The 20,787-nt window shown below is 36.8% G+C and overlaps 1 protein-coding gene across 1 annotated transcript in view; it reads left to right on the top strand.

The window, feature by feature from the left end:
* Window positions 1-20,787, top strand: part of DCDC1 (doublecortin domain containing 1) — a 465,581-nt gene that overhangs the window by 81,212 nt on the left and 363,582 nt on the right. Inside the window, 1 exon segment of the mRNA XM_060019694.1 lies at window positions 5,568-5,661. Coding sequence (XP_059875677.1) covers window positions 5,568-5,661 — 94 coding nt within the window.

Here is a 20,787-nt window from a genome sequence, read left to right as displayed (position 1 = left end):
CTTAAAACGTGACAGCAAACATAACTGAAAGCATAGGTGTAGTATTGGCCTTAGATAGGAGCAGGGACTCCTGTAATACAACTAGAGGGTAAAGGAGAGGATGGGTGTAGAAGTAGGTAGGCGTGTAGCTTTGGTAGCAGGAAGATGAAGCTTCAGTTTTCTCTCTCATGTAGGTCAGTCCATCTGCTGACAACAAGAAGGGAAGTAGGGGGCTTCCCTGGTGGCGCAGTGGTTGAGAGTGTGCCTGCCGATGCAGGGGACACGGGTTCGTGCCCTGGTCCAGGAAGATCCCACATGCCGCGGAGCGGCTAGGCCCGTGAGCCATGGCCGCTGAGCCTGTGCGTCCGGAGCCTGTGCTCCGCAACGGGAGAGGCCACAACAGTGAGAGGCCCGCGTACCGAAAAAAAAAAAAAGAAGGGAAGTAGGGGAGGGGAGGCTGGGTGGAGAAAAACACAGCAGAGATAGTTTGAAATATTTATTGTGGCAAGGAAAGGAGAGATTTGACCAAAGATATGAAATAGAAGTGACTGGGCAGTATTGAGGGACCATGGAGGTTGATGACTGTGAGTAATAGTGATAAGGATGTGTTCATTTGTGTGACTTTCTCCAGGAGCACCAGGCTTCTTGGTGTGCACACAGAGAGTAAACAGTAAGGGTCACCCAGGGTTAGGACTTGTGGCAAAGGTTATCCATGAATGAGGAAGAACGAGTAGACTGAGGAGAGATGGTGCACTTGAAGGTCAGGATGCTCAGGGGGCCAGGGTTTGTTAGTTTTGTTTGTTCCATAAGAGGGTTGGGGAGAAATTATCTTGAAATAACATTGTAAGTAACACTATTTCCCAAATTTGAGATTGTGTGATATGAGAGACTAAATTCCCAGCGCTGAGAGGGCTCTGAGCAAATGAGTGAACTCAGGGCAAAGCTCGTTTTCTTTTAGAAGAGTTTAAGGGTCTAGTCGATTTTGTTGATTGGTGTGTTGGGGGGGGAGTGCACAATGCAAAGGTTTTAGAAATGGATGAAGAAGTTGAGGGTAATATATAAAGAACAAGAAAATATAGAACCTTAAGTGAATGATGATGCAGTAGACTGAGAGTAGGAATACTTTTTCTGTAAAGGGGCAGACAGTAAATATTCTTCATCTTACAGACCATAAAGTCTCTGTTGCAACCACTCAGCTCTGTTGCATAGCATAAAAGCAGCCATAGAAAATGTATAAATGAACAGTGTGACTGTTTTCCAAGAAAACTTTATTTATGGACATTGAAATATGAATTTCATATACTGTAAAAGTGTGACAAAATATTATTCTTCTTTTGATCATTTTTTTAACAATTAAAAACATACAAACCATTCTTAGCCCACAAGCCATACAGAAACTGGCTGTGGCCAGAATTTGGCCCATGGTGTGTGTAGTTTGCTGACTCCTGCTTTAGAGGATCCTTTGAAGAGATTGTGTAGGGAGGTCTAAATCTGGGCTTACATTTCTGGGCTTGACTCATAAAAATATGTTAAAAGATATCAAGGTTCTCTGTGTTTGAGGAAGATGATGTTGTTTGATCTGGTGGCTTGTAGACTCAGCTCACTCGGCCTGGGGTTATGTTGCACTAAGCATACTCTCTCACCTGGACGTTTGGGTAGTGCCAAACCAAACTCAGAGGCTGCAGACTGTGGATCCACGCCACCTCTATGGTGACCATTCCGGAAGCTGCAAACTGCACCAGATGTGTGTGGGCGTGGAGGTGACTCCCAAAACTATAAACAAATGAACTCAGCTAAAAAGAGTTTGCGGAAAATCTCTTCCCAGGTGCTCGTCAAGAGGAGTCTTGTTGTATAGCATGATGGTTTTTAGATTTCAGTGTCAGAAGAGTTCTCTACAACCTAAGCTATAAGAAATTAACAACAACAACAAAATAAATATTTTAACAAGCTTAACGGGTACAGATTAGTGGAAATGGTACTTTAATTAACCTTAATATTATAGCAAGTTGGCACTGTTGAATATTTTTCAATTGTGAATTTTAAGAATGACCTTACAAGTAGAGGCTTCATTTCAGGACTTTTGACAGAAATTTATATTGATACTAATTCATAGCGCTGATAATTTACTGTGAGAAAACGATTACTGAAGGTTGGCATTGCTTAAACACTGCAAGGATCTTTCATCCTGAAAGTAGGAGAGAATGACAGTGTTGGTGATGCATTATTAACTTCTAATATATCTGATTTTCTAATGCCAGTTTTTAAACTCATTTGACTCTTAAAACTTGGCTTGCACAAACATTTTTACTGATGTTTTAGCAATGAAAAGCAGAACCTTTGAGTTGAAAAGCCGTGTGATTTTACTTGGTTAATTCTTTTAAGACTCAAAGGCAGCAATATTTGAGATAATTTTAAAAATCAGAACTTTTAATTGAAGTAAACGGGACTGTCTTTAAATAGCTCATATTTTATTTAGTTTAACTGGTAAATTATAACTTTGGAGGATGTTTAGGTATTTGAAGCTTCACTAGTAACTAGGGGATATAATTTGTACTAAAGGGATTCGTTGCACTTTTAAATAATAGATTTGTAATCTTAAGAAATTGAGAGCTGAACATACAAAATGGAAAGATGAAGAAAGTGGTGATCCTGAGGAGGGGGTTGCATCTCTTTAGGGTCTATGGGACCAACTGTAGATTCTTAGTAGTATTCAGAGGTGACTGGCTAAGGAAGAATGCATACTGAGTTAACTCCTTTGAGTATTTTTGTCATTGGTGATGGTAAAAGATAATCTTTGGACACAGAGTCACATGGAAGAAAGTGATGAATAGAAGAATTCTTCTAGTCAGAGACTGTGTTAATTACTAAAAATGTGTAGATCCCCTGCCAGTGTCAGTCTGTATGTTCCACTATCCTTTCTGTCTCAAGTCACAGACCAAACTGCAGTGTCCTCTCCTAATACCTCCTCTCTTATATTTTGAATATTGTTTTCTGAGCATCTTTAATAAAAGTTTGAGTCCATTAGATGGGAGACCTAGGTTAACTTGTGTGTAGTAGTCATTAAAGAAATTAACCCAAGAGGTTAGGAGGGAAGGCAGGAAGAATAAGGTTTAGAGAGTTGCCAGAGTTATTACCTTATTTGTTTGGGTAGCAAGGACCAGTACCAGCCATGGGCAAGCTGGCTAGAGAGAGGTAGGAACAGTGATATCAGAGGGCCATTCTCAGTTAGGGAGCACTGTGTCTGACTTATGAGGACACATGACATTGGTCCTCCTGCAGTGACATACTTCAAGTAGGCAGATTGGAGGTCAGTGGATTTGCTCCACGACAGTGCTTACAGTCACTTATGAAGTACATTGCAAGTACCTTGTTTTTTAACTAGGTAAAGCTAGTTAAGGCTACTGTGAATATTTCCCTCCTAAATTAGACGGTTCAAGATTATTCCTATAACTTTATCTTTTTTTTTTTTTTTTTTGTCAATACGCGGGCCTCTCGCTGTTGTGGCCTCTCCCGTTGCGGAGCACAGGCTCCGGACGCGCAGGCTCAGTGGCCATGGCTCACGGGCCCAGCCGCTCCGTGGCATGTGGGATCTTCCCAGACCGGGGTATGAACCCATGTCCCCTGCATCGGCAGGCAGACTCCCAACCACTGCACCAGCAGGGAAGCCCCTATAACTTTATCTTTAATCACGAATAGTCTTCTTGGTTTTGAGAAAAACAGCAGCAATACATACTTTCTAAAAATTGCCCAAAGCTCTGGATTGCAGCTAGAGTACAAGAAACACACACAATCCTGTAAATGCCCTTGGGAGTATGTGGCATGTGGGAAAATTATTGGTCATGTTCAAGGGTGGAATAAAGGCTGAGAACGTCTGATATAATCCAGTAAAGGTCAATTTGTCAGATTAAATTAATCAGTTAAATATTTGCCTTTTAAATGCAACACATCACTTGATACAGCAATTAGGATGATAAACCAACTGAGTCACAACGTTTGGAAGTTGTTCTCCAGACTGAAAGGAAAGTACAATTTTGCCTCTACGTATACATGAAGCTGTTTAAATATGTCTGTTGTCACAAAGAAAACGGGTTGATTGGGCTAGAGCTAGGATTACAGGCTCCAGTTTTAAAATAGGGATAAAAGTGAGCAGAAATGGAGGCAGGGTGATATCAGTAATCAGAAAATTTTTTAAACTATATAATCATATAATGAACATTGTCCTCCAGCAGTTCTTGGTTATGTAAAAGCAATATATTACAGCTATGAACAGTAAGAATGGAAGACAAAGTACGTTCAGTTTGGATTTGGAATATATTATGGACTTTTAAATGAAAGTGGCAAGGTTCATGTTTTGGGAGTCACTTCCAAAAGCCTGATAACAGCCTGCCCTCAGGTTCCTGATACTTCCCAACTCCCCTCTGTTACTTTAATTTTTCTCATCTTGTGAGTAGAACTTTCTCTCCAACTGATGCATGTTTAAGTCTTCCCTGATGTTAGAAAGATGACTGTTACACGTTTATAAGGGCTATATCAAGAACAGGTTGAGAATGAAATAGTGCCATTTGCAGAGATGGACCTAGAGACTGTCATACAGAATGAAGTCGGAGAAAAACAAATATATAATATCCCTTATATGTGGAATCTAGAAAAATGGTAGAGATGAACTTATTTGCAAAGCAGAAATAGAGTCACAGATGTAGAGAACAAACTTGTGGTTACCAAGCGGGGAAGGGAGGAGTGGGATGAATTGGGAGATTGGGACTGACATATATATACTACTGTGTATAAAATAGGTAATTAATGAGAACCTACTGTATAGCACAGGGAACTCTGCTTAGTGCTCTGTGGTGACCTAAATGGGAAGAAAATCCAAAAAAGAGTGAATATACATGTCTGTATGAATGATTCACTTTGCTGTATAGCAAGAAACCAATACAACATTGTAAAGCAACTATACTCCAATCAAACTAATTTAAAAAAAGAACAGGTTGAGAAATTGAAATATTAAGAGAAGGGCTTTAGCATATTAGAAACCATTAAAAGTGAAGCTCTTCAAACTCAGCCTCATGCAAAACCTTGGAAATGTGGTTTATTAATTCCAATTTTTAGCATCCAAAGAACATAAGTTATCAAGGTGAACTGTGATCAGACTGTGATATTTATAGTTTATTTTTAGATACTTGGAAAGACTTTAAAAGCTAAGGAAAGTACCTTAAAACCTAATCTAAACACAATATCCTCCCCATTGTAAAATAAATGAAAAATATAGAAAATAACAGGAATAATATAAAAATCTCCCAGAGTTGTACCATTTATTAAATAATGTATAACTACTTTTTAATATTCCTTATATCTCCTTTCTCTTTTTATTAATATTTTTGTGTGTGCTCGAAGTACAATTGCAATCTAACCATTTTAACTGCCTTTTTCCATTTCATATATTAGAAACATTTGATAAATCATCAAATTTTATTTTATAATATAATTTTAAATACCTATATAGTAGAGAAAGGACTTTAAATGTGTATTCAATTTCATTAGAGCTAACTGTGATAAATTATTTATAAGGTATTTTTTTTTCTGTGTAGGTTTTAGATATTTGCACAATGAAAATGAACCTAAATTCACCAGCCAGATATCTTTATGATTTATATGGCAGGAAAATTAAAGATATTTCGAAAGGTAAGTGGCAAAGATTTTGTAAACTATGTGATACTATTTCAAAAGGCATTTACATAATTTTGTTTTTACTTTATACATTTAAAAGGAAAAGATATAAAAACTGGTTTAATTATGTCATTCTTATATGAAGGGAAATCGTGAAAGAGTATTAAGGTTTGGGGAATCTTTTATTTCATCATGTTTTAGTCCATTTGGGCTACTATAACAAAAACACCATAGATCAAGTGGCTTAAACATTAAGCATTTATTTCTCACAGTTATGGAGGCTGAGAAGTACAAGATCAAGGCACTGGTAGATTCTTTGTCTATTGGGGGCCCTTTTCTGATTGATAGATGGCTGTCTTCTCACTGTGTCCTTAGATAGTGGAAGGAACAAGGGCACTCTCTGAGGTCTTTTATATAAGGACACTAATTCCATTCATGAGGGCTCCACCCTCTTGACCTAATCCCTTCCAAATACTATCCCTTTAGGGATTAGATTTCAACATATGAATTTTGGGGGGTCACAAACAGTCATCTAAGCACAGCACAAGCTTAGATTTTTAAAAAAATGATGGGTATTTTAACCTTAGCAAGCCATAACTTAATAAACAAAAGTAATTGATATATTTTCATATTTACAATTTCCATGGTATACAGCTTTCAAAAGAGAAAGACAAGAAATTGTGCTACTTCATGCTCAGAGTTTTTTTAATGTTTTGGTTAACTTCTAGAGGTTTTTCGAAAGTCATGAAATGTGCTTTAAAACAATTTTATTGTATGTCTTTGTCAAAATAAGAGACCTCCCTCTATATTTCTAAAGGCACTGACTTGCCAGTCTTTGAAAGCAAAAATACATGATTTCACATCATTAAATTACTGTCAGTAGTAATTACTACTATTACTTTACTTTTTACTATTTAAAAAATTTACTTTTTATTTCTTTAGTAGTAATTAATATTACTTTAATAGTGCCACAATTAACACTATTAAATGTGCTACTGTATGGTCCTATCACTTCATTTAAACCTTAACTTCATATACCTGAAGAGGGCCAAAATCTTAAGTAGCATACTTAGCTGCAAGGCTAGATACAGACAACTGTAAGTGATTTGGGGATATAGCTCTACTGGATACTCCCATTTGTTTCCAGTATTCTTGCTTGTATTGTATAAAAGCAAACTTTCCTGGCTTTATCATCCTTAATTAATCCTATTGAGTGACCACTGATATTTTGATACTTACTGTTTATAACGCTTAAAATGTTTTTTACTAAGTATCGTATATGTGTGTGTGTATTTAGAAACCAAATCTATTTTTCTTTATTTTTAATGTTTGTATTAGATATGAGCATTATTTTTCATTTTATTAGGAGTTTTCATCTGAAGATTTTAAAGCACTTGTAGACACTTACGCATTATCTAGAAGCATTAGTTATTTACCTCTAAGACATAAGTAACACAGAGAATCCTTCCTCATGGTCTTTTATGGGGGAGTGGGGAGAGTAACATTATTAAGTTGATTTCTTACTTCTTACATTTTTGTCCCCTCCCCCATCACATAGGCTTAAATTTTCTGTATGATAAACAATATTATATAATCGCTCTTAAACTTGCATTAATAAAATAAATAAATAATGCATTTTCTTAAGACCCTGTCTAGCTTTGTATGATTTCCATCTCACATGGAATTAAAAAATTATATTTGACTAAATTGCTAGAGTTGAAACTCTAAGGAACCCTGGTTAAGATGAAAGATTAAATTTAGAAAGTTGATTTTTTTTTTCCCTTCCCAAATGTGGTATAATAGAATTACTTATCAAAACAGAAAAGTTCTGACTCTGAGGTGTGAGACTTCATGGATGCCAGAGGCATTCAGATTCATGCCTCGTGCTTCACGTTTCCCAGAAGTGTGCTATTATCACATTTTAATGCATGCCTTGCCCTGTGTTTTTGCATACTTATAGAAGCTTATGCCAGCTGAAATTAGCCTATGCAACTACTAACATGGGGAAGCATAACAAGCTCACTGGACTTAAAATACTTAAAGAAGCTAATCCTGTTGGAGGAACTTCCAATGTGCAGCACCCTAGTCACTTAACATTAGGTTTCTGCATTTCTTTTTTCTTTGTTAGTATAATTTTGTGCATCAAATGATTGAGATCCCTAAACTTTTATGTCTGATAGTCTTCTGAACTTTAACTTGGGAAAGGTCAAGTATTATATGAAAGTTATCTTTTATTTTAAATAAATGCTAACATCCTGATTTGATATATGACTTCTTTTTGATTACTTGCTCTGTATCAGATCAGAAAAAGTCATTTAATAATGTTTAATATTAATATCACAGCAATTATCTATTATTTTTAAGCACAAATTAGAAGCGTAATTGTACCAAGAACTAAAAGTAACAGATGTACAAAATAGAAGATTTTCTCCTATCTGTTGCTTCTTTTTTGGGATTAGATATACTTTCAATTGTTCCTCCTGTGCTGTGAGAAATGAGTACATTTGACATGACATTAAACCACTTTTTTTACTTTATCAAGTCTAGTAAAACCTTTCAAAACATGTAGGATTTACAAATCACTTGTGTTTTTAAATTTCTAAACCATAGAAGATTTTAACAAAGAAATCGATATTGTTACATGTGGAAAAGTTCTTTAGTTGTGGCTCCTATGTTTGTCTATTCTTTTGAGAGTATAAGAGAACTACCCACTGTGTAAAGATGCCATATTCCTATATATGGTCAACATGCTGGTACAGCATTTCTGCTAGAGCATAAAATAAGTGTGAAAAATGCATTCTGCAAAATTACACCCTCAAAAATAACAGTGCTGTGAGAAAATTGGGTTTGAGGAAGACCAAAGTCCATGCACTTTTAAAACGAGAATACTAACTAAAATTATAATTATTAACTTAGGAGATAATATAAATAGCCCAGGTAGGCATCTCAGAGTGCTGCTTCAGAAGATATTAAAGCTGCACTAAAACAATAGAATGTGTGATAATGCAGACGAAAGTCAGCTAGAGGTTTGAGCCAGTGGGGCTTCTTTTAAGAAGGCACAGGAGGAAGCAAAACTCCCACAGAGTAATGCAAGGCATAGGGTGCACCTTTCTGGGGAGGAAGCCCCGGTGCAACAGCCAAGCTAACGTCTTTTATCTTCCCTGCTAAAGAATAGAATTCTGCTCCTACTCTGTTGGCCTCATTTGCCTAGGAAAAAACACACATTCACCAACCAAACTTGTATATCTTACTGACATCCTTCCCCTATTTCCTAATCATATATGAGCTACCTGGTGTTACAGAAGGACATAGTAATGGCAGAACACATGTAGATAGTATCAGAGTTTGATGAAGTTGTTTAATAACACTCTTATTCCCCCAAACATTCCCCAACTTTTTGTTATCTTAACTTCTTTAGCTTAATTATTACATTATGGTGAACCAGGGGAGGCACTCTCCCTCTTGTGGAAGGAGATATTCAGTCTCTTAGGACCTTTATGATGCTGCTATTCCAATAACCAAACCTTGCTCCTTTGTGGAAACTTCTAGGTCATGGTGGGTAGTATGAAATTTACCCTAGAAGATTCTGAAATGAGTTAGAATAGTACATTAATTAAATTGGATCCAAAGCCATGCTATGGAACACTAAACATTCATTTTCTATTACATTTTCTACCTCAAATTAGCTGTCCAAAATAGCTATATATTCTTTTTTTTAAATTAATTAATTAATTAATTTATTTTTGGCTGCGTTGGGTCTTTGTTGCTGTGCGCGGGCTTTCTCTAGTTGCGGCAAGCTGGGACTACTCTTCATTGCGGTGCGGTGGCTTCTCTTGTTGCAGAGTACAGGCTCTAGACGTGTGGGCTTCAGTAGTTGTGGCTCATGGGCTCTAGAGTGCAGGCTCAGTAGTTGTGGCTCGTGGGCTCAGTAGTTGTAGCACACAGGCTTAGTTGCTCCGTGGCATGTGGGATCTTCCCAGACCAGGGCTCGAACCCGTGTCCCCTGCATTGGCAGGTGGATTCTTAACCACTACGCCACCAGGGAGGCCCCTAGCTATATATTCTTAAACAAGTTCTTCAGAGAGTCTACAATGAGATCAACTGACATGATTAACATATTTCAATCACAAAATTCTAATAACATACCCTGAATTTGCATGTTCTCTTGCCCATTATCAATTTTTTGTAAAGAAATCAAATTTGAAGAATAAAATTTCAAAGTTGTTAAAGTCCAAAAGTTTTAAGTCCACAAAGTGAATTTCATAATCAAATAATCTTACCTTTGTGAGTTAAAATCCAATAAAATTTCAAACTTCTCAAATTAAAACTCAAAGAAATTGAAGTCCTTCCTATTTTATTCTTTCCAGTATCAGCCAGATGGCTTCTGGATGCCTGGTCTGAGCTGGAATTCCTATAACAGCTACTGTCTGGGCTCCTGCAGTGGGTGTCATCCTTCAGGGCTCAGAAGTTGAATTGGGTCTACACCAACTTTCTCATGTTTCCTACTTCCGACTGAACCAAAAGATGATCACATCAGCCCCACACCCAGCACATTCAAAATAGAATCCAATCCCCAGTTTCTCATGTGGCCATTCCAAGCAAAATGATGTTTCCTGTTTGGCATGATCCAGACCCATGTGCTTGTTGCCAGAGACCATAGCAGAGACTAAGTGAAGCAAAGAAGAGAAATCATTCTTCATGTCAGACTTTCCAAGATGCCAGACAGTTTATACTGTTGAGCAGAGTCTATGACCTGTGACATAACTCAGTGGGAAGCAATCTCCCATCAAGGCATTAATTATAGCATCATGTATTTATAATATCTTACAAGAAAAATTGACCAATATACACTGTCTCCTCTCTAAAAGAGGCTTCATAAAGTGTTGATTAAGTGCTTTGATTTTGGAGCCAGAGCTCAAATTCCAGTTATGCCACTTATTGTATGACCTTGGACAGGTTATTCGTTTCTCTGAGAGTGAGTTTCCTAATTGTAAAATAGGGATTATAATACTTACATTAATAGATTGTTGTAAAGATTAAGTGAAGTCTGTGTAAAGTCCTTAGAACAAGTGCCGGACATTTGGTAAGTGTTATATAACATTATCATCATTATTGCTTTTATTATTATTCTCAGAGGGTACTGAGAGTGTTGCACTCTTGCAATATTTAGAAATTTACATTGGTGGTAGCCCCAGTCATAAAGACTTGTTTGACTTATGAAAATAACTCTACCGTTATTTGACTTTGTAAAGTATTCCAAACATCTTAATGTTTCTTTCCCTCTGAGTCCTGTGTTTCCGGACCCCATGCTGAACCAAGCACTGGCCCTATCTAGTGGCATAGTGTCCACCTTGCCTTGGGAGCATTAATTTCAATCCTGGGTCCCCGTGACTGCTATACTGACCTCTGGCCTAAGAAACCTGCTTGATGGGCACAGCTTCCCCCTCATCTCCACATCAGTTCCAACTAGAGAATAACTTTCAGTGGATCTCTGAATTGAAGGAGCTGTCTATGTTTCTGAGGCTCATGTTCTTAGGCGCCCAGTGACGGCCAACACTACTGCCATTTCCTCTTGAAGACATGGTCTTTCCTCAGTTTTTGAATGCCCCTGGTCTTGAGTTAACGTTTCTGTCATCTTTTTCTTCAGTATTTAGGATTTGCCTCCAGGGTTTGCCTCTACTGAACTCCTGTTCCTTTCAGAGAAATTCCCTCCTGTAACAGACTTGGGGCTGCATAGTTTGCAGCAGTTGAGGTTTTTCTTTTCTTTTACCTTCCCTTTGCTTTCTGGTCCATACTTGTGTTTTTCTACCATATTTCTCTAGCTATTTTTTTCCTTGCAGGGTCTCTCATAGTGAGAGATATGAAGTCAATAAGTTCCAAGTTTGTCAATAGCATCCTTTGTTCAAACCAGTCATATCCATTTTCACCTCCCTGAGTTAAATAATCCTACTAAGAATGTATTTTCCCACAGTCCAACATCTAATTTAGATCTGGACTCCTTGATTTATTCTTGTTCTGCCTGGATCTAGTGTAATGTAATTCATCTTGCCTTTACCTTTTCTTAATCTTTTTTTTTTTTTTTGCAGTACGCGGGCCTCTCACTGTTGTGGCCTCTCCCGTTGCGGAGCACAGGCTCCGGACGCGCAGGTCCAGCGGCCATGGCTCACGGGCCCAGCCGCTCCGCGGCATGTGGGATCCTCCCGGACCGGGGCACGAACCCATGTCCCCTGCATCGGCAGGCGGACTCTCAACCACTGCGCCACCAGGGAAGCCCACCTTTTCTTAATCTTAATCTTAATCTTAGGCCCATAAATTTTTGGAGTTCACCAAATACTTTTTTTTTGGAGTACTTTATATTAATCTTCTTAGTATTCCCGTCTCCAGTTTGTTCAGATTTTATGTGCACTCTTTGTATAACTGTTCCATCCTCATAAGAGATTCTCCAGTTTCTCTTGCTATTAATTTATCTGTAACCTAAATGACACCTCTTCACAATATTCAAGATTCTGCCTTCTCTGGGGAATTGCTCTCCAGAGAAGATTTGCTCTCTGAGATCTTACCTATGAGATTTCTCTGTTAGGTTTCACTGGGGCCCCATTTCTTATTTCTGATTTTGCAACAATTAAAATATACCCCCCTCTTATAATAACCTCTTTAAGAGTAGTTAGACTTGGATGTACCTCCTGTACCCTCATACCTGGCCTTCACGATCTTAGTTTTTGTTTTTCATATCTGTTGAATGTGTGTTCTCAGATCAGACGTTTACATTTATTCTAAGGAAATCTCTTTCCTCCTTGAGCTAAATAAGCCATCTTATTTGTTTTCATGCACACATTTCTTTGTTCTGATTGTAAGATTGAAGCATATTTTAAAACCACTTTACTTTCTTCTTGATTCCTTTAACAAATCTGATTCCTAGATTTGTAATACTTTCTTTGAGTTGTTTCACTACTTAACTGAAGAAGACAAAGCATTCTTTTTATAACAAATCTACTACTTTTCTATAGGTGAAGCCATAGTTTGGGTTTCTGACAGTTAGAACCATGGTCAACATTTATGTGATAAATAAACTTAGAGTCAACCTGAATTGGTGGAGTTTACTTTAAAAGCTTGTGGACAAGCCACACAAATCTAACGTTAGCTCATCCACAGTTCCTTTTTGGCCCAGAGTGTAGTTTAAAATAACATAGTGGAGAATAGAATTTGAGACATGGGACCTAATGCTTCCTATCTAGGCATGGTACTATCAATTTAATGATAGAACCTCACTGTAGCATGTGTAGAACCCAGCTACCACTAAACTATAAAGTCCTGACCTGCAGATTTAGTTGCAAAACACAGAAAAACAGCAACTGTTGTTCTCCCTTTCAATGCCTAAAATGATCTAATCCCAATCTCAGGCTTGCCTGCAGTATCAGGTGACGTTCATTGCCTAGTTCAAGTGCCAGTAGCTGCAGCCTGCACAGTAACCCCACCCTTGCCCTGTGCTAGCATTTTCTGAAGGCCAGGGTTAGCGGAAAATAATCCCAGCTGCATTTAGTTGCTGTAACCCATCAAGCTCAAAATTCTACACAGTTCTTGCTTATTAAAAATTTCAGGCCAGTCTCCCTATTCTCCATGTACAGTCCCTTCAGTAAGAGCACAAATATAAAACTGAAAATGTCACGACATGACCCAGTGTAAGTTGCCAGACACCACCAAGGTTAAAAAGCAAGCTAGCAAACGAACAAAAAACCCACATAGTCCTTGCATATTAAAGCATCATCAAAGCATGAAGCCACCTAGTCGGGGTCCCTCCATAAGTCTCAATATTTTTGTGTTATTTTCTCTCCAAAATTACTCATGTGTTTCTCAGGGTTCCTGACCGTCTTGGTCCCCTAAATATAGCACTATCCTGAGTTTTACGACACATTCTAGCAAAATATTGACCCTCAGGTGGTAATGAAAACCCCAGAATTTGTAGGCAGCTGGCCAGAGGGAGGGCAGTCTTGTGGAGAATTGTGCCCTTAACCTTGAGTTTTGTTAACTCCTTGCATTTGGGGGACTGATACTTCACAATTTCAAAACATACCACAAGTAAAGCTACAGTAATTAAAACAGTGTGATACTGGCACAAGCAGAGACATATAGACCAATGGAATAGAATTAAGAGTGCAGAAATAAACCAATACATCTATGGCCAATTGACTTTCAAAAGGGTGTCAAGACCATGCAGTGGGGAATGAATAGTCTTTTCAACAAATGGTGCTGGCACAATTGGATATCCACATACAAAAGACTGATGTTGGACCCCTACCTAATATCATATAAGAAAAAAAAAATTAAAGTGGATCAATGACCTAAATATAAGAGCTAGAAGTATAAAACTTTTCCAAGAAGACATAGAGGTAAATCTTCATGACCCTGGATTTAGCAATGGATTCTTAGACATGACACCAAAAGTATGAGCAACAAAAGAAAAAAATAGATAAATTGGAGTTCTTCAAATTAAAAAAAAATTTGTACATTAGAGGACATTATCAAGAAAGTGAAAAGACCACCTACTGAATGGGAGAAAACATTTGCAAATCATGTATCTGATACGGTTAAATATCCAAGATATATAAAGAACTCTTAGACTCAACAACAGAAAGACAAACAGCTCAATTAAAAAGATGGGCAAAGGAATTAAATAGATATTTTTCCAAAGAATATATACAAACAGCCAAGAAGCACATCAACATCCTTTGTCATAAGGGCAAATGCAAATCAAACCCACAATGAAGTAACACTTTACACACATTAGTGATGACTATAAAATAAAAATCACACACATAGACAAAATGGAAAATAAGTTGGTGAAGATGGAGAAATTGGAACCTTTGGATATTGGGAACATAAAATGGTGCAGCCACTTTGGAAAATGATTTGGTGGTTCCTCCAAAAGGTAAACATAGAATTACCATGTGGCCCTGCAATTTTACTCCTAAATGTATACCCCAAAATAATTGAAAATAGATAATCAAACATGTGCCTGTACATGCATATTTATAGCAGCAGTGTAGATAATAGCCAAAAGGTGGAAACCAAACATCCATGAAAAGATGAAGGTAGAAGTACATTGTAGTATATACATAGAATGGAATATTATTCAGCCATGAAAAGGAATGAAGTACTGATAATGCTAGAACATGGATGAACTTTGAAAACATTATGCTAAATGAAAAAAGCCAGACAAAAAAGGTACCATATTGCATGATTCCATTTATAGTTGAAATATCCAGAATAGATAAATGCATAGAGGTAGAATGCAGATTCATGTTTGCTAAGGCCTGAGGGGAGAGGAGAATGGGGAAACTGTTTAATGTATGAGGGGTTTTACTTTGGAATGAAGGAAATTTGTCAGAACTGGCTAGAGGTTGTGGTCGCACATTTTCAACATACTAAATGCCACTGATTTCCTCACTTTAAAATGGTTGAAAATTATTAAAAAAAAAAAAAAAAAAGACAAGTGGAGCAGAACTGCATCATCCCAGGTGTCTAGCCAAGGTCATCCTAGACGGCCAGCTGATTCCAAGACATATGATCTAGCCCAGCTATGACCTGCAGAATCACCCAGGTAATTTGTAGACTCTTGAGCTTAATAAATGCTGTTCTATGCCTCTGAGTTTTGAGGTGCTTTGTTATGCAGCATTATTGTGGCAATAGATACCAAATATAGATAGCTATTCATACTTCATAAATATTATCACATTGTCTTTATTTACTAGTTAGACTAAATTCTATTCCTAAATCTTAATCCTTTGTGTGGCCAAAGAGTGATCTTCCTAAAATATCCTTTTTTTTTTTTGCTCAAAACTTTACATATCAGGACAGTCTTCACACTCTGTATCCTGACATTCAAGCATTATTTTGTTTACTAATACCTCTTTCTTATAACTTCTTTTGATATCATGTCTGTACCATATGTCATAACATTTGTTTATACAGTATCTCTGTTTCATGTGTAGGCCTTATCTCTAACTAAAGAGAGATTTTTTCTCATACTTAAAAAAAAACTCTCCAAAAATCTTTTAATATCTACAATGGGACTGAGCATGTAATGGACCCTCAAAAAATTAATATTTAAATAATAATTGTTAAGTATAATCTTTGTTAGAGTAAGTGATGAAAAACACTTTTTAAATGAATGAGTGAATTAAAATTCAAAAAAATTATTTGTTGAATTAAATTTGCGCAAATTACCCACCATTAACTACTTTTTGTTGCTAATTCTCAGTGCTGTCACTTAGTGATTCACCACCAGTCTGAATAGTATTTTGCCATATTCCATAGAACTTTAAAAGCCTGAAGATGTGTATGCATTATTAGATGCATAGTGCAGTGTACAAAACAAATTATAATGACTACATTTTTTGATAGCTTCTTTAGAATAGTGTTGTTGATTGATTTACTTTGGATCTCAGCATTAGAAGCATCTTTGGTCATCACCAAAACCTCACTTTGTCATGAATCTCCTCTAGATCATCTCCAATAAGTGTCCATCCAGCCACTACTTTTCTATTTCTGATAGCTCTAATTTAATTTTAAAAATCTAATAACTTTTAAACTTTTACCGTTAGTCTTGATTTTGTCTTCTGGAGTTGAATAATGCAAATTAATTCCCAGTCTATGACTGCCTTTACATATTTGAACAAGTGTGATTTAAATCTTCTCCACTTTAAATATCTCCAGTCTCTCCATCTATTTCTCTGACCCCTCACTATCCTGGTAACTCTTTGTTCTGTTTAGTTTTTTTGGTATTCCTCTTTGTTGACCCCACATTGTACACAATTTTCCAGGTTAATCAATGTTGAGTAAAGCAGCCCCACCTCCTCTTTTTTTTTCAGATCATTATTTGGCCTAAACTTGCATTATTATTTCTTTTACATACATCATATCATTGACCTAAATTAAACTTAAAGTCAACTAAAGCCCCCAAGTTTTTGCTCACAATTTGCTTTTAGGCTGCTTCCTTATCCTGTACTTGTACTGCTAATTTTTTAGATATGTGAACAGATCTTTATACATTGATACCTACTAAATTTCTACTTATAAGGTTTTTATTTAGTAGATTAGCCTTACAAGATTTTTCAGATATTTAATCTGTCACCCAGGGATTAACAATTTCTCCTATCTTTGTTTTCACTTGTAAATTTTGTATGAATACCAACTTTACCACTGTCTAAGTTATTGATAAAAATGTTAAGTAGGCCATGATTAGGGACAGAGATCTTTAGCATGCTAATTGGGTCCCTGCTTCAGATTTATATTAGTCTTCCCTGGATATGGCTGTTCATTTAGTTATGAATCTATAGGCTCACCTATCTCCAACTTAAACACAATTTTCTAATTGCCTCACTCTAGTAACACTATTTTTGAAAGTGAGTTTAGTCTGTCATAATTGCTCCTATTGAATCAATGCTTAAACTTTTATCATGGCCTGAAGGGCCTTCATGATTTGCTCCCTCCCAGCTTCTCCATCTTCACTTGTACTACTGACCCCTTCATCTCTGTGCTCAAGTCACTTTATTTTCTTGTTTCTGTTCCTCAAACACTTGATTCTCCTTCATGCCCCAGTACCTTACCGTATGTTTCCTCTGCTTGGATTCTCTTCCCCTATCTTCCTTGCAAGCTATTTTTCCTGCTCCTCTTAAGGTCTTATTTTAAATATTTCTTCTTCTGAATAGCTTTCCCAACATTGGCTTGCTCCTGTCCCACTTCCTCCCTTATCTAGAACTGGTATCCCTGTTACATTAATAGCACCCTGTGTATAGTAATTGTCACAACTGTAATTAATAAAACTGCTTGAGGAGTTATTTAATATCGATCTGTCCCCTAGACTGTAAGATCCGTGAGGACAGAGATTTAGTAGTCTTCTCTATTCCCATGTTTAACTCAGGTCCAAATAATATAGAGGGGGTATTATAAAATATTATAAAAATTGGGGATGATGGGGCTTCCCTGGTGGCACAGTGGTTGGGAGTCTGCCTGCCGATGCAGGGGACACGGGTTCGTGCCCCGGTCCGGGAGGATCCCACATGCCGCGGAGCGGCTGGGCCCGTGAGCCATGGCCGCTGAGCCTGCGCGTCCGGAGCCTGTGCTCCGCAACGGGAGAGGCCACAACAGTGAGAGGCCTGCGTACCGGAAAAAAAAAAAAAAAAAAAAAAAATTGGGGATGATGCCCTTCTTGGTGAAGCATTGTACTTAGATTCCTTTAGATGTAAATGGAAATTTCAGGGCTTTGAGAGAGTCTAGTCAAAATGCTTCCCTCTCCCTTTATGCCCTAAAATGCCTAGTACTACCCTTGTGTTGCTAGTACTTCTCCTGCTCTGCTGAATGTGGAATTCTGCAATGGTACAGATGGTCTGGGCCCTGTAAATGACATTGCTTTCTTAGTTAAATGTGCGTAACTCAGAAGGGTATGTGGCCTGCAACCTGCAGTCAAGTCCCATACAGGGACAACTATATGTGTGTGTGTTCATTCTGATTCCTTTTATTACTTTCTCCAGGAAAGAAATTGTAAGCCAGGGCAGCATCCACTTATAACTTTCTTTTGTCTTGTTTTGGATAGTGAGTGCCGTATTTCTCTATCATTTTTAAAGAGAAGCATCAAAAGAAAGCAGTCATGAATTCTAAATAGAGGACTTAACCAGGAGGTTTGCAGACCTTCTACATTCTCCTGCCTTGCTGCAGATACACCCATTTATCTGGAAAGGGACATACAGACTTAGCAGTACGTTGCTTAAAGACAATAGATGGTAGCCACAGTCTATTGAGATCTGCTTTCCACTGGAAGAAATAATGGTTATAGGTTGCTGTTAGAGATGTCAAGCTCCATGGAGGGAATTTCCCCATGGGTCTCCCTCTCTGCACATTAAAGACTTGCTTAGTATGCGAATTACCCCATGTTGGGTCCTAATGATTATTGTTTATTTTTCTAAGTGTTCACAAACCATTTTGTAATCTGCCCTAGAACTTTTCAGGGAATAAAGATCAAACTTAGGGAAACAATATCTTCTTTAAAATTAAGTACATTTGCCTCGCTTCAATCCTTGGATCCCTTTACCTTTACTTCTCAAATTTTATGAAATGTAAAAATTTAGGTCTCTTGCTGAAGAAGGATGCCAAATGCTGGTGGTTATTAATCAGTCCTGAAATTTCTCTAGATTGAAATATACACAGAGCCCTCTTGTGTAGGAAAGATGCCACTCAGGAAAAGTCTTCAAACCTTCCTTGGGACTGTGCTCTCTGTGACTTTGCTTTGGTTCCAGGGTACCTTAGACATGGCCCTCAGTGTCCTCTAGTGACTTCCAGGCATTGAACTTGAGCACTGGCTACTCTCATTGCTTGGACAAAAACAAAAAGTACTGGAAGTTCCCTGGTGGCCTAGTGGTTAGGATTCTGGGCTTTCACTGCTGTGGTCTGGGTGGCGTGGACAAAAACAAAAAACAAAAGAAAGAAACCCTGCTAACTAATCACTGATTTATATTTCTATGATTGATCCATAGAGAATATTAAGAATTTTGTTAAGGCTTGATTTTAAAAAGTTTTTTTAGTGGCAGTTGGAGAACTCCCATTATAATTGGATCACTGTCATCTTTTATTAAGTATGTGAATGCACAATTGTGTGATATGAACATTCACAAAGCAGTCTAATCTGCTCATAGACTCTTTATATGTCAAAAACTCCCTTTTGAAGTCTTTAAAACATAGACTCTCTTTTACATTCATGAATATATGATCATCACCCCTAGGTTTTGTTGGGCTAAACTTGCTTCAGTATTTATGTAATTTTTTAACCAAGTCCTTGCTTTTTCCCTCTTCTCCTTAAGTTTATCTTTTTAGCTTCTACTTTTTATATCTCTTATTTCTGAGTCTGAACTTTTAACACCAAAAATCTTTCTCTAACCCTAATGATTTTCCAAGATCCTAGAAGTTCATTATAAAAAACATTGTAACAAGTATAATTGCCAATGAAAACAGTCTAATTGTTACTACCCATTATAAAACAATTGTTTACAGAGCTCTCCATGTAAAAAAACATGACTCAGCAGAGGTTGGTTTTCTTCCTCCTTAGCGTTTTTAGAAGAGAGGTGGAATAACAGACAAAAATATATAAAGTGCTTTTTATAGAAGATTAAACTTTTGTGAAACAAACATGGAGAAATGTCAAAAGGGAAACTTCCATTGTAATTACTGTAACTATTAAGACTTTTCAGTCTTTTATCACATTTAAAATATAAAATTTTCATGACATATATGTATTTTTACATTCTAAGTAAAATATTTAAATGTAAGTAATATGTTGACCTAGGATTTACAGCCAAGGAGATTAAAACAGCTTTACCCACATTATCTGACACCTAGTTCTCTCTGAATTAGGTATGTATGTGCCAGGTATTATTATTACTATTCCTTCTTTTGAGACTGAAAAAGAAAAAGGATCCAGCTACATTTTTTAGATTTATATTAGTTGTGACTTTATAATATAATAGTAGAATTTTGAGACATTTTACAATTAGCTTGCTTTTGAATGTTGCTTATGTATGTAAGTGCTTCGTGTATTTGGTTTTGTCCTAGTTTTACTATTTTTTTATTGCATCTTTTCCTACTGTCAAAAGTTAATTGGTGCCTCAGTGAACACCATTTGGATTAAGCTTTTCTGAATAGTAATAAAAATTAAAAATAATAATGTCTAAAAAGTGTCAGTTATTAACAGCAAGCAATTATATAATGACATTTCCAGAGGTCTTTACTTCTAATTTTTGTTGATTTTATTTATTAAGTTCCATGCATTGTACTTCCTAAAACTAATTCTAAGATAATACTTTAAATTTTGTTCAGAGCTTTAAAGTTTACAAAAGCAGGTCATATATATATTCAATTATTATGTATTGGTATAGCCCATAACCACATGAAAATAGATTAGATAGATTATAGTTAATTCTCAACATTTCTTTACGTAACCTTAAAGTTGTACACATATCAGTTCAATTGTTACTTTACATTATTACTAAATATCAAATATTTTAGATGCCCAAGAAATTGAGTCCACAAAATACTTGTATTTTCAAAGACACATACACTATTATTTTTCTTTAGGGAAAAAGCAAGACTCAG

Source organism: Delphinus delphis, chromosome 8, assembly GCF_949987515.2.
Source record: "Delphinus delphis chromosome 8, mDelDel1.2, whole genome shotgun sequence".
Taxonomy (NCBI): domain Eukaryota; kingdom Metazoa; phylum Chordata; class Mammalia; order Artiodactyla; family Delphinidae; genus Delphinus; species Delphinus delphis.
Note: the sequence above shows the minus strand (reverse complement) of the source record. Positions and strands in the feature narration are given on the sequence as shown.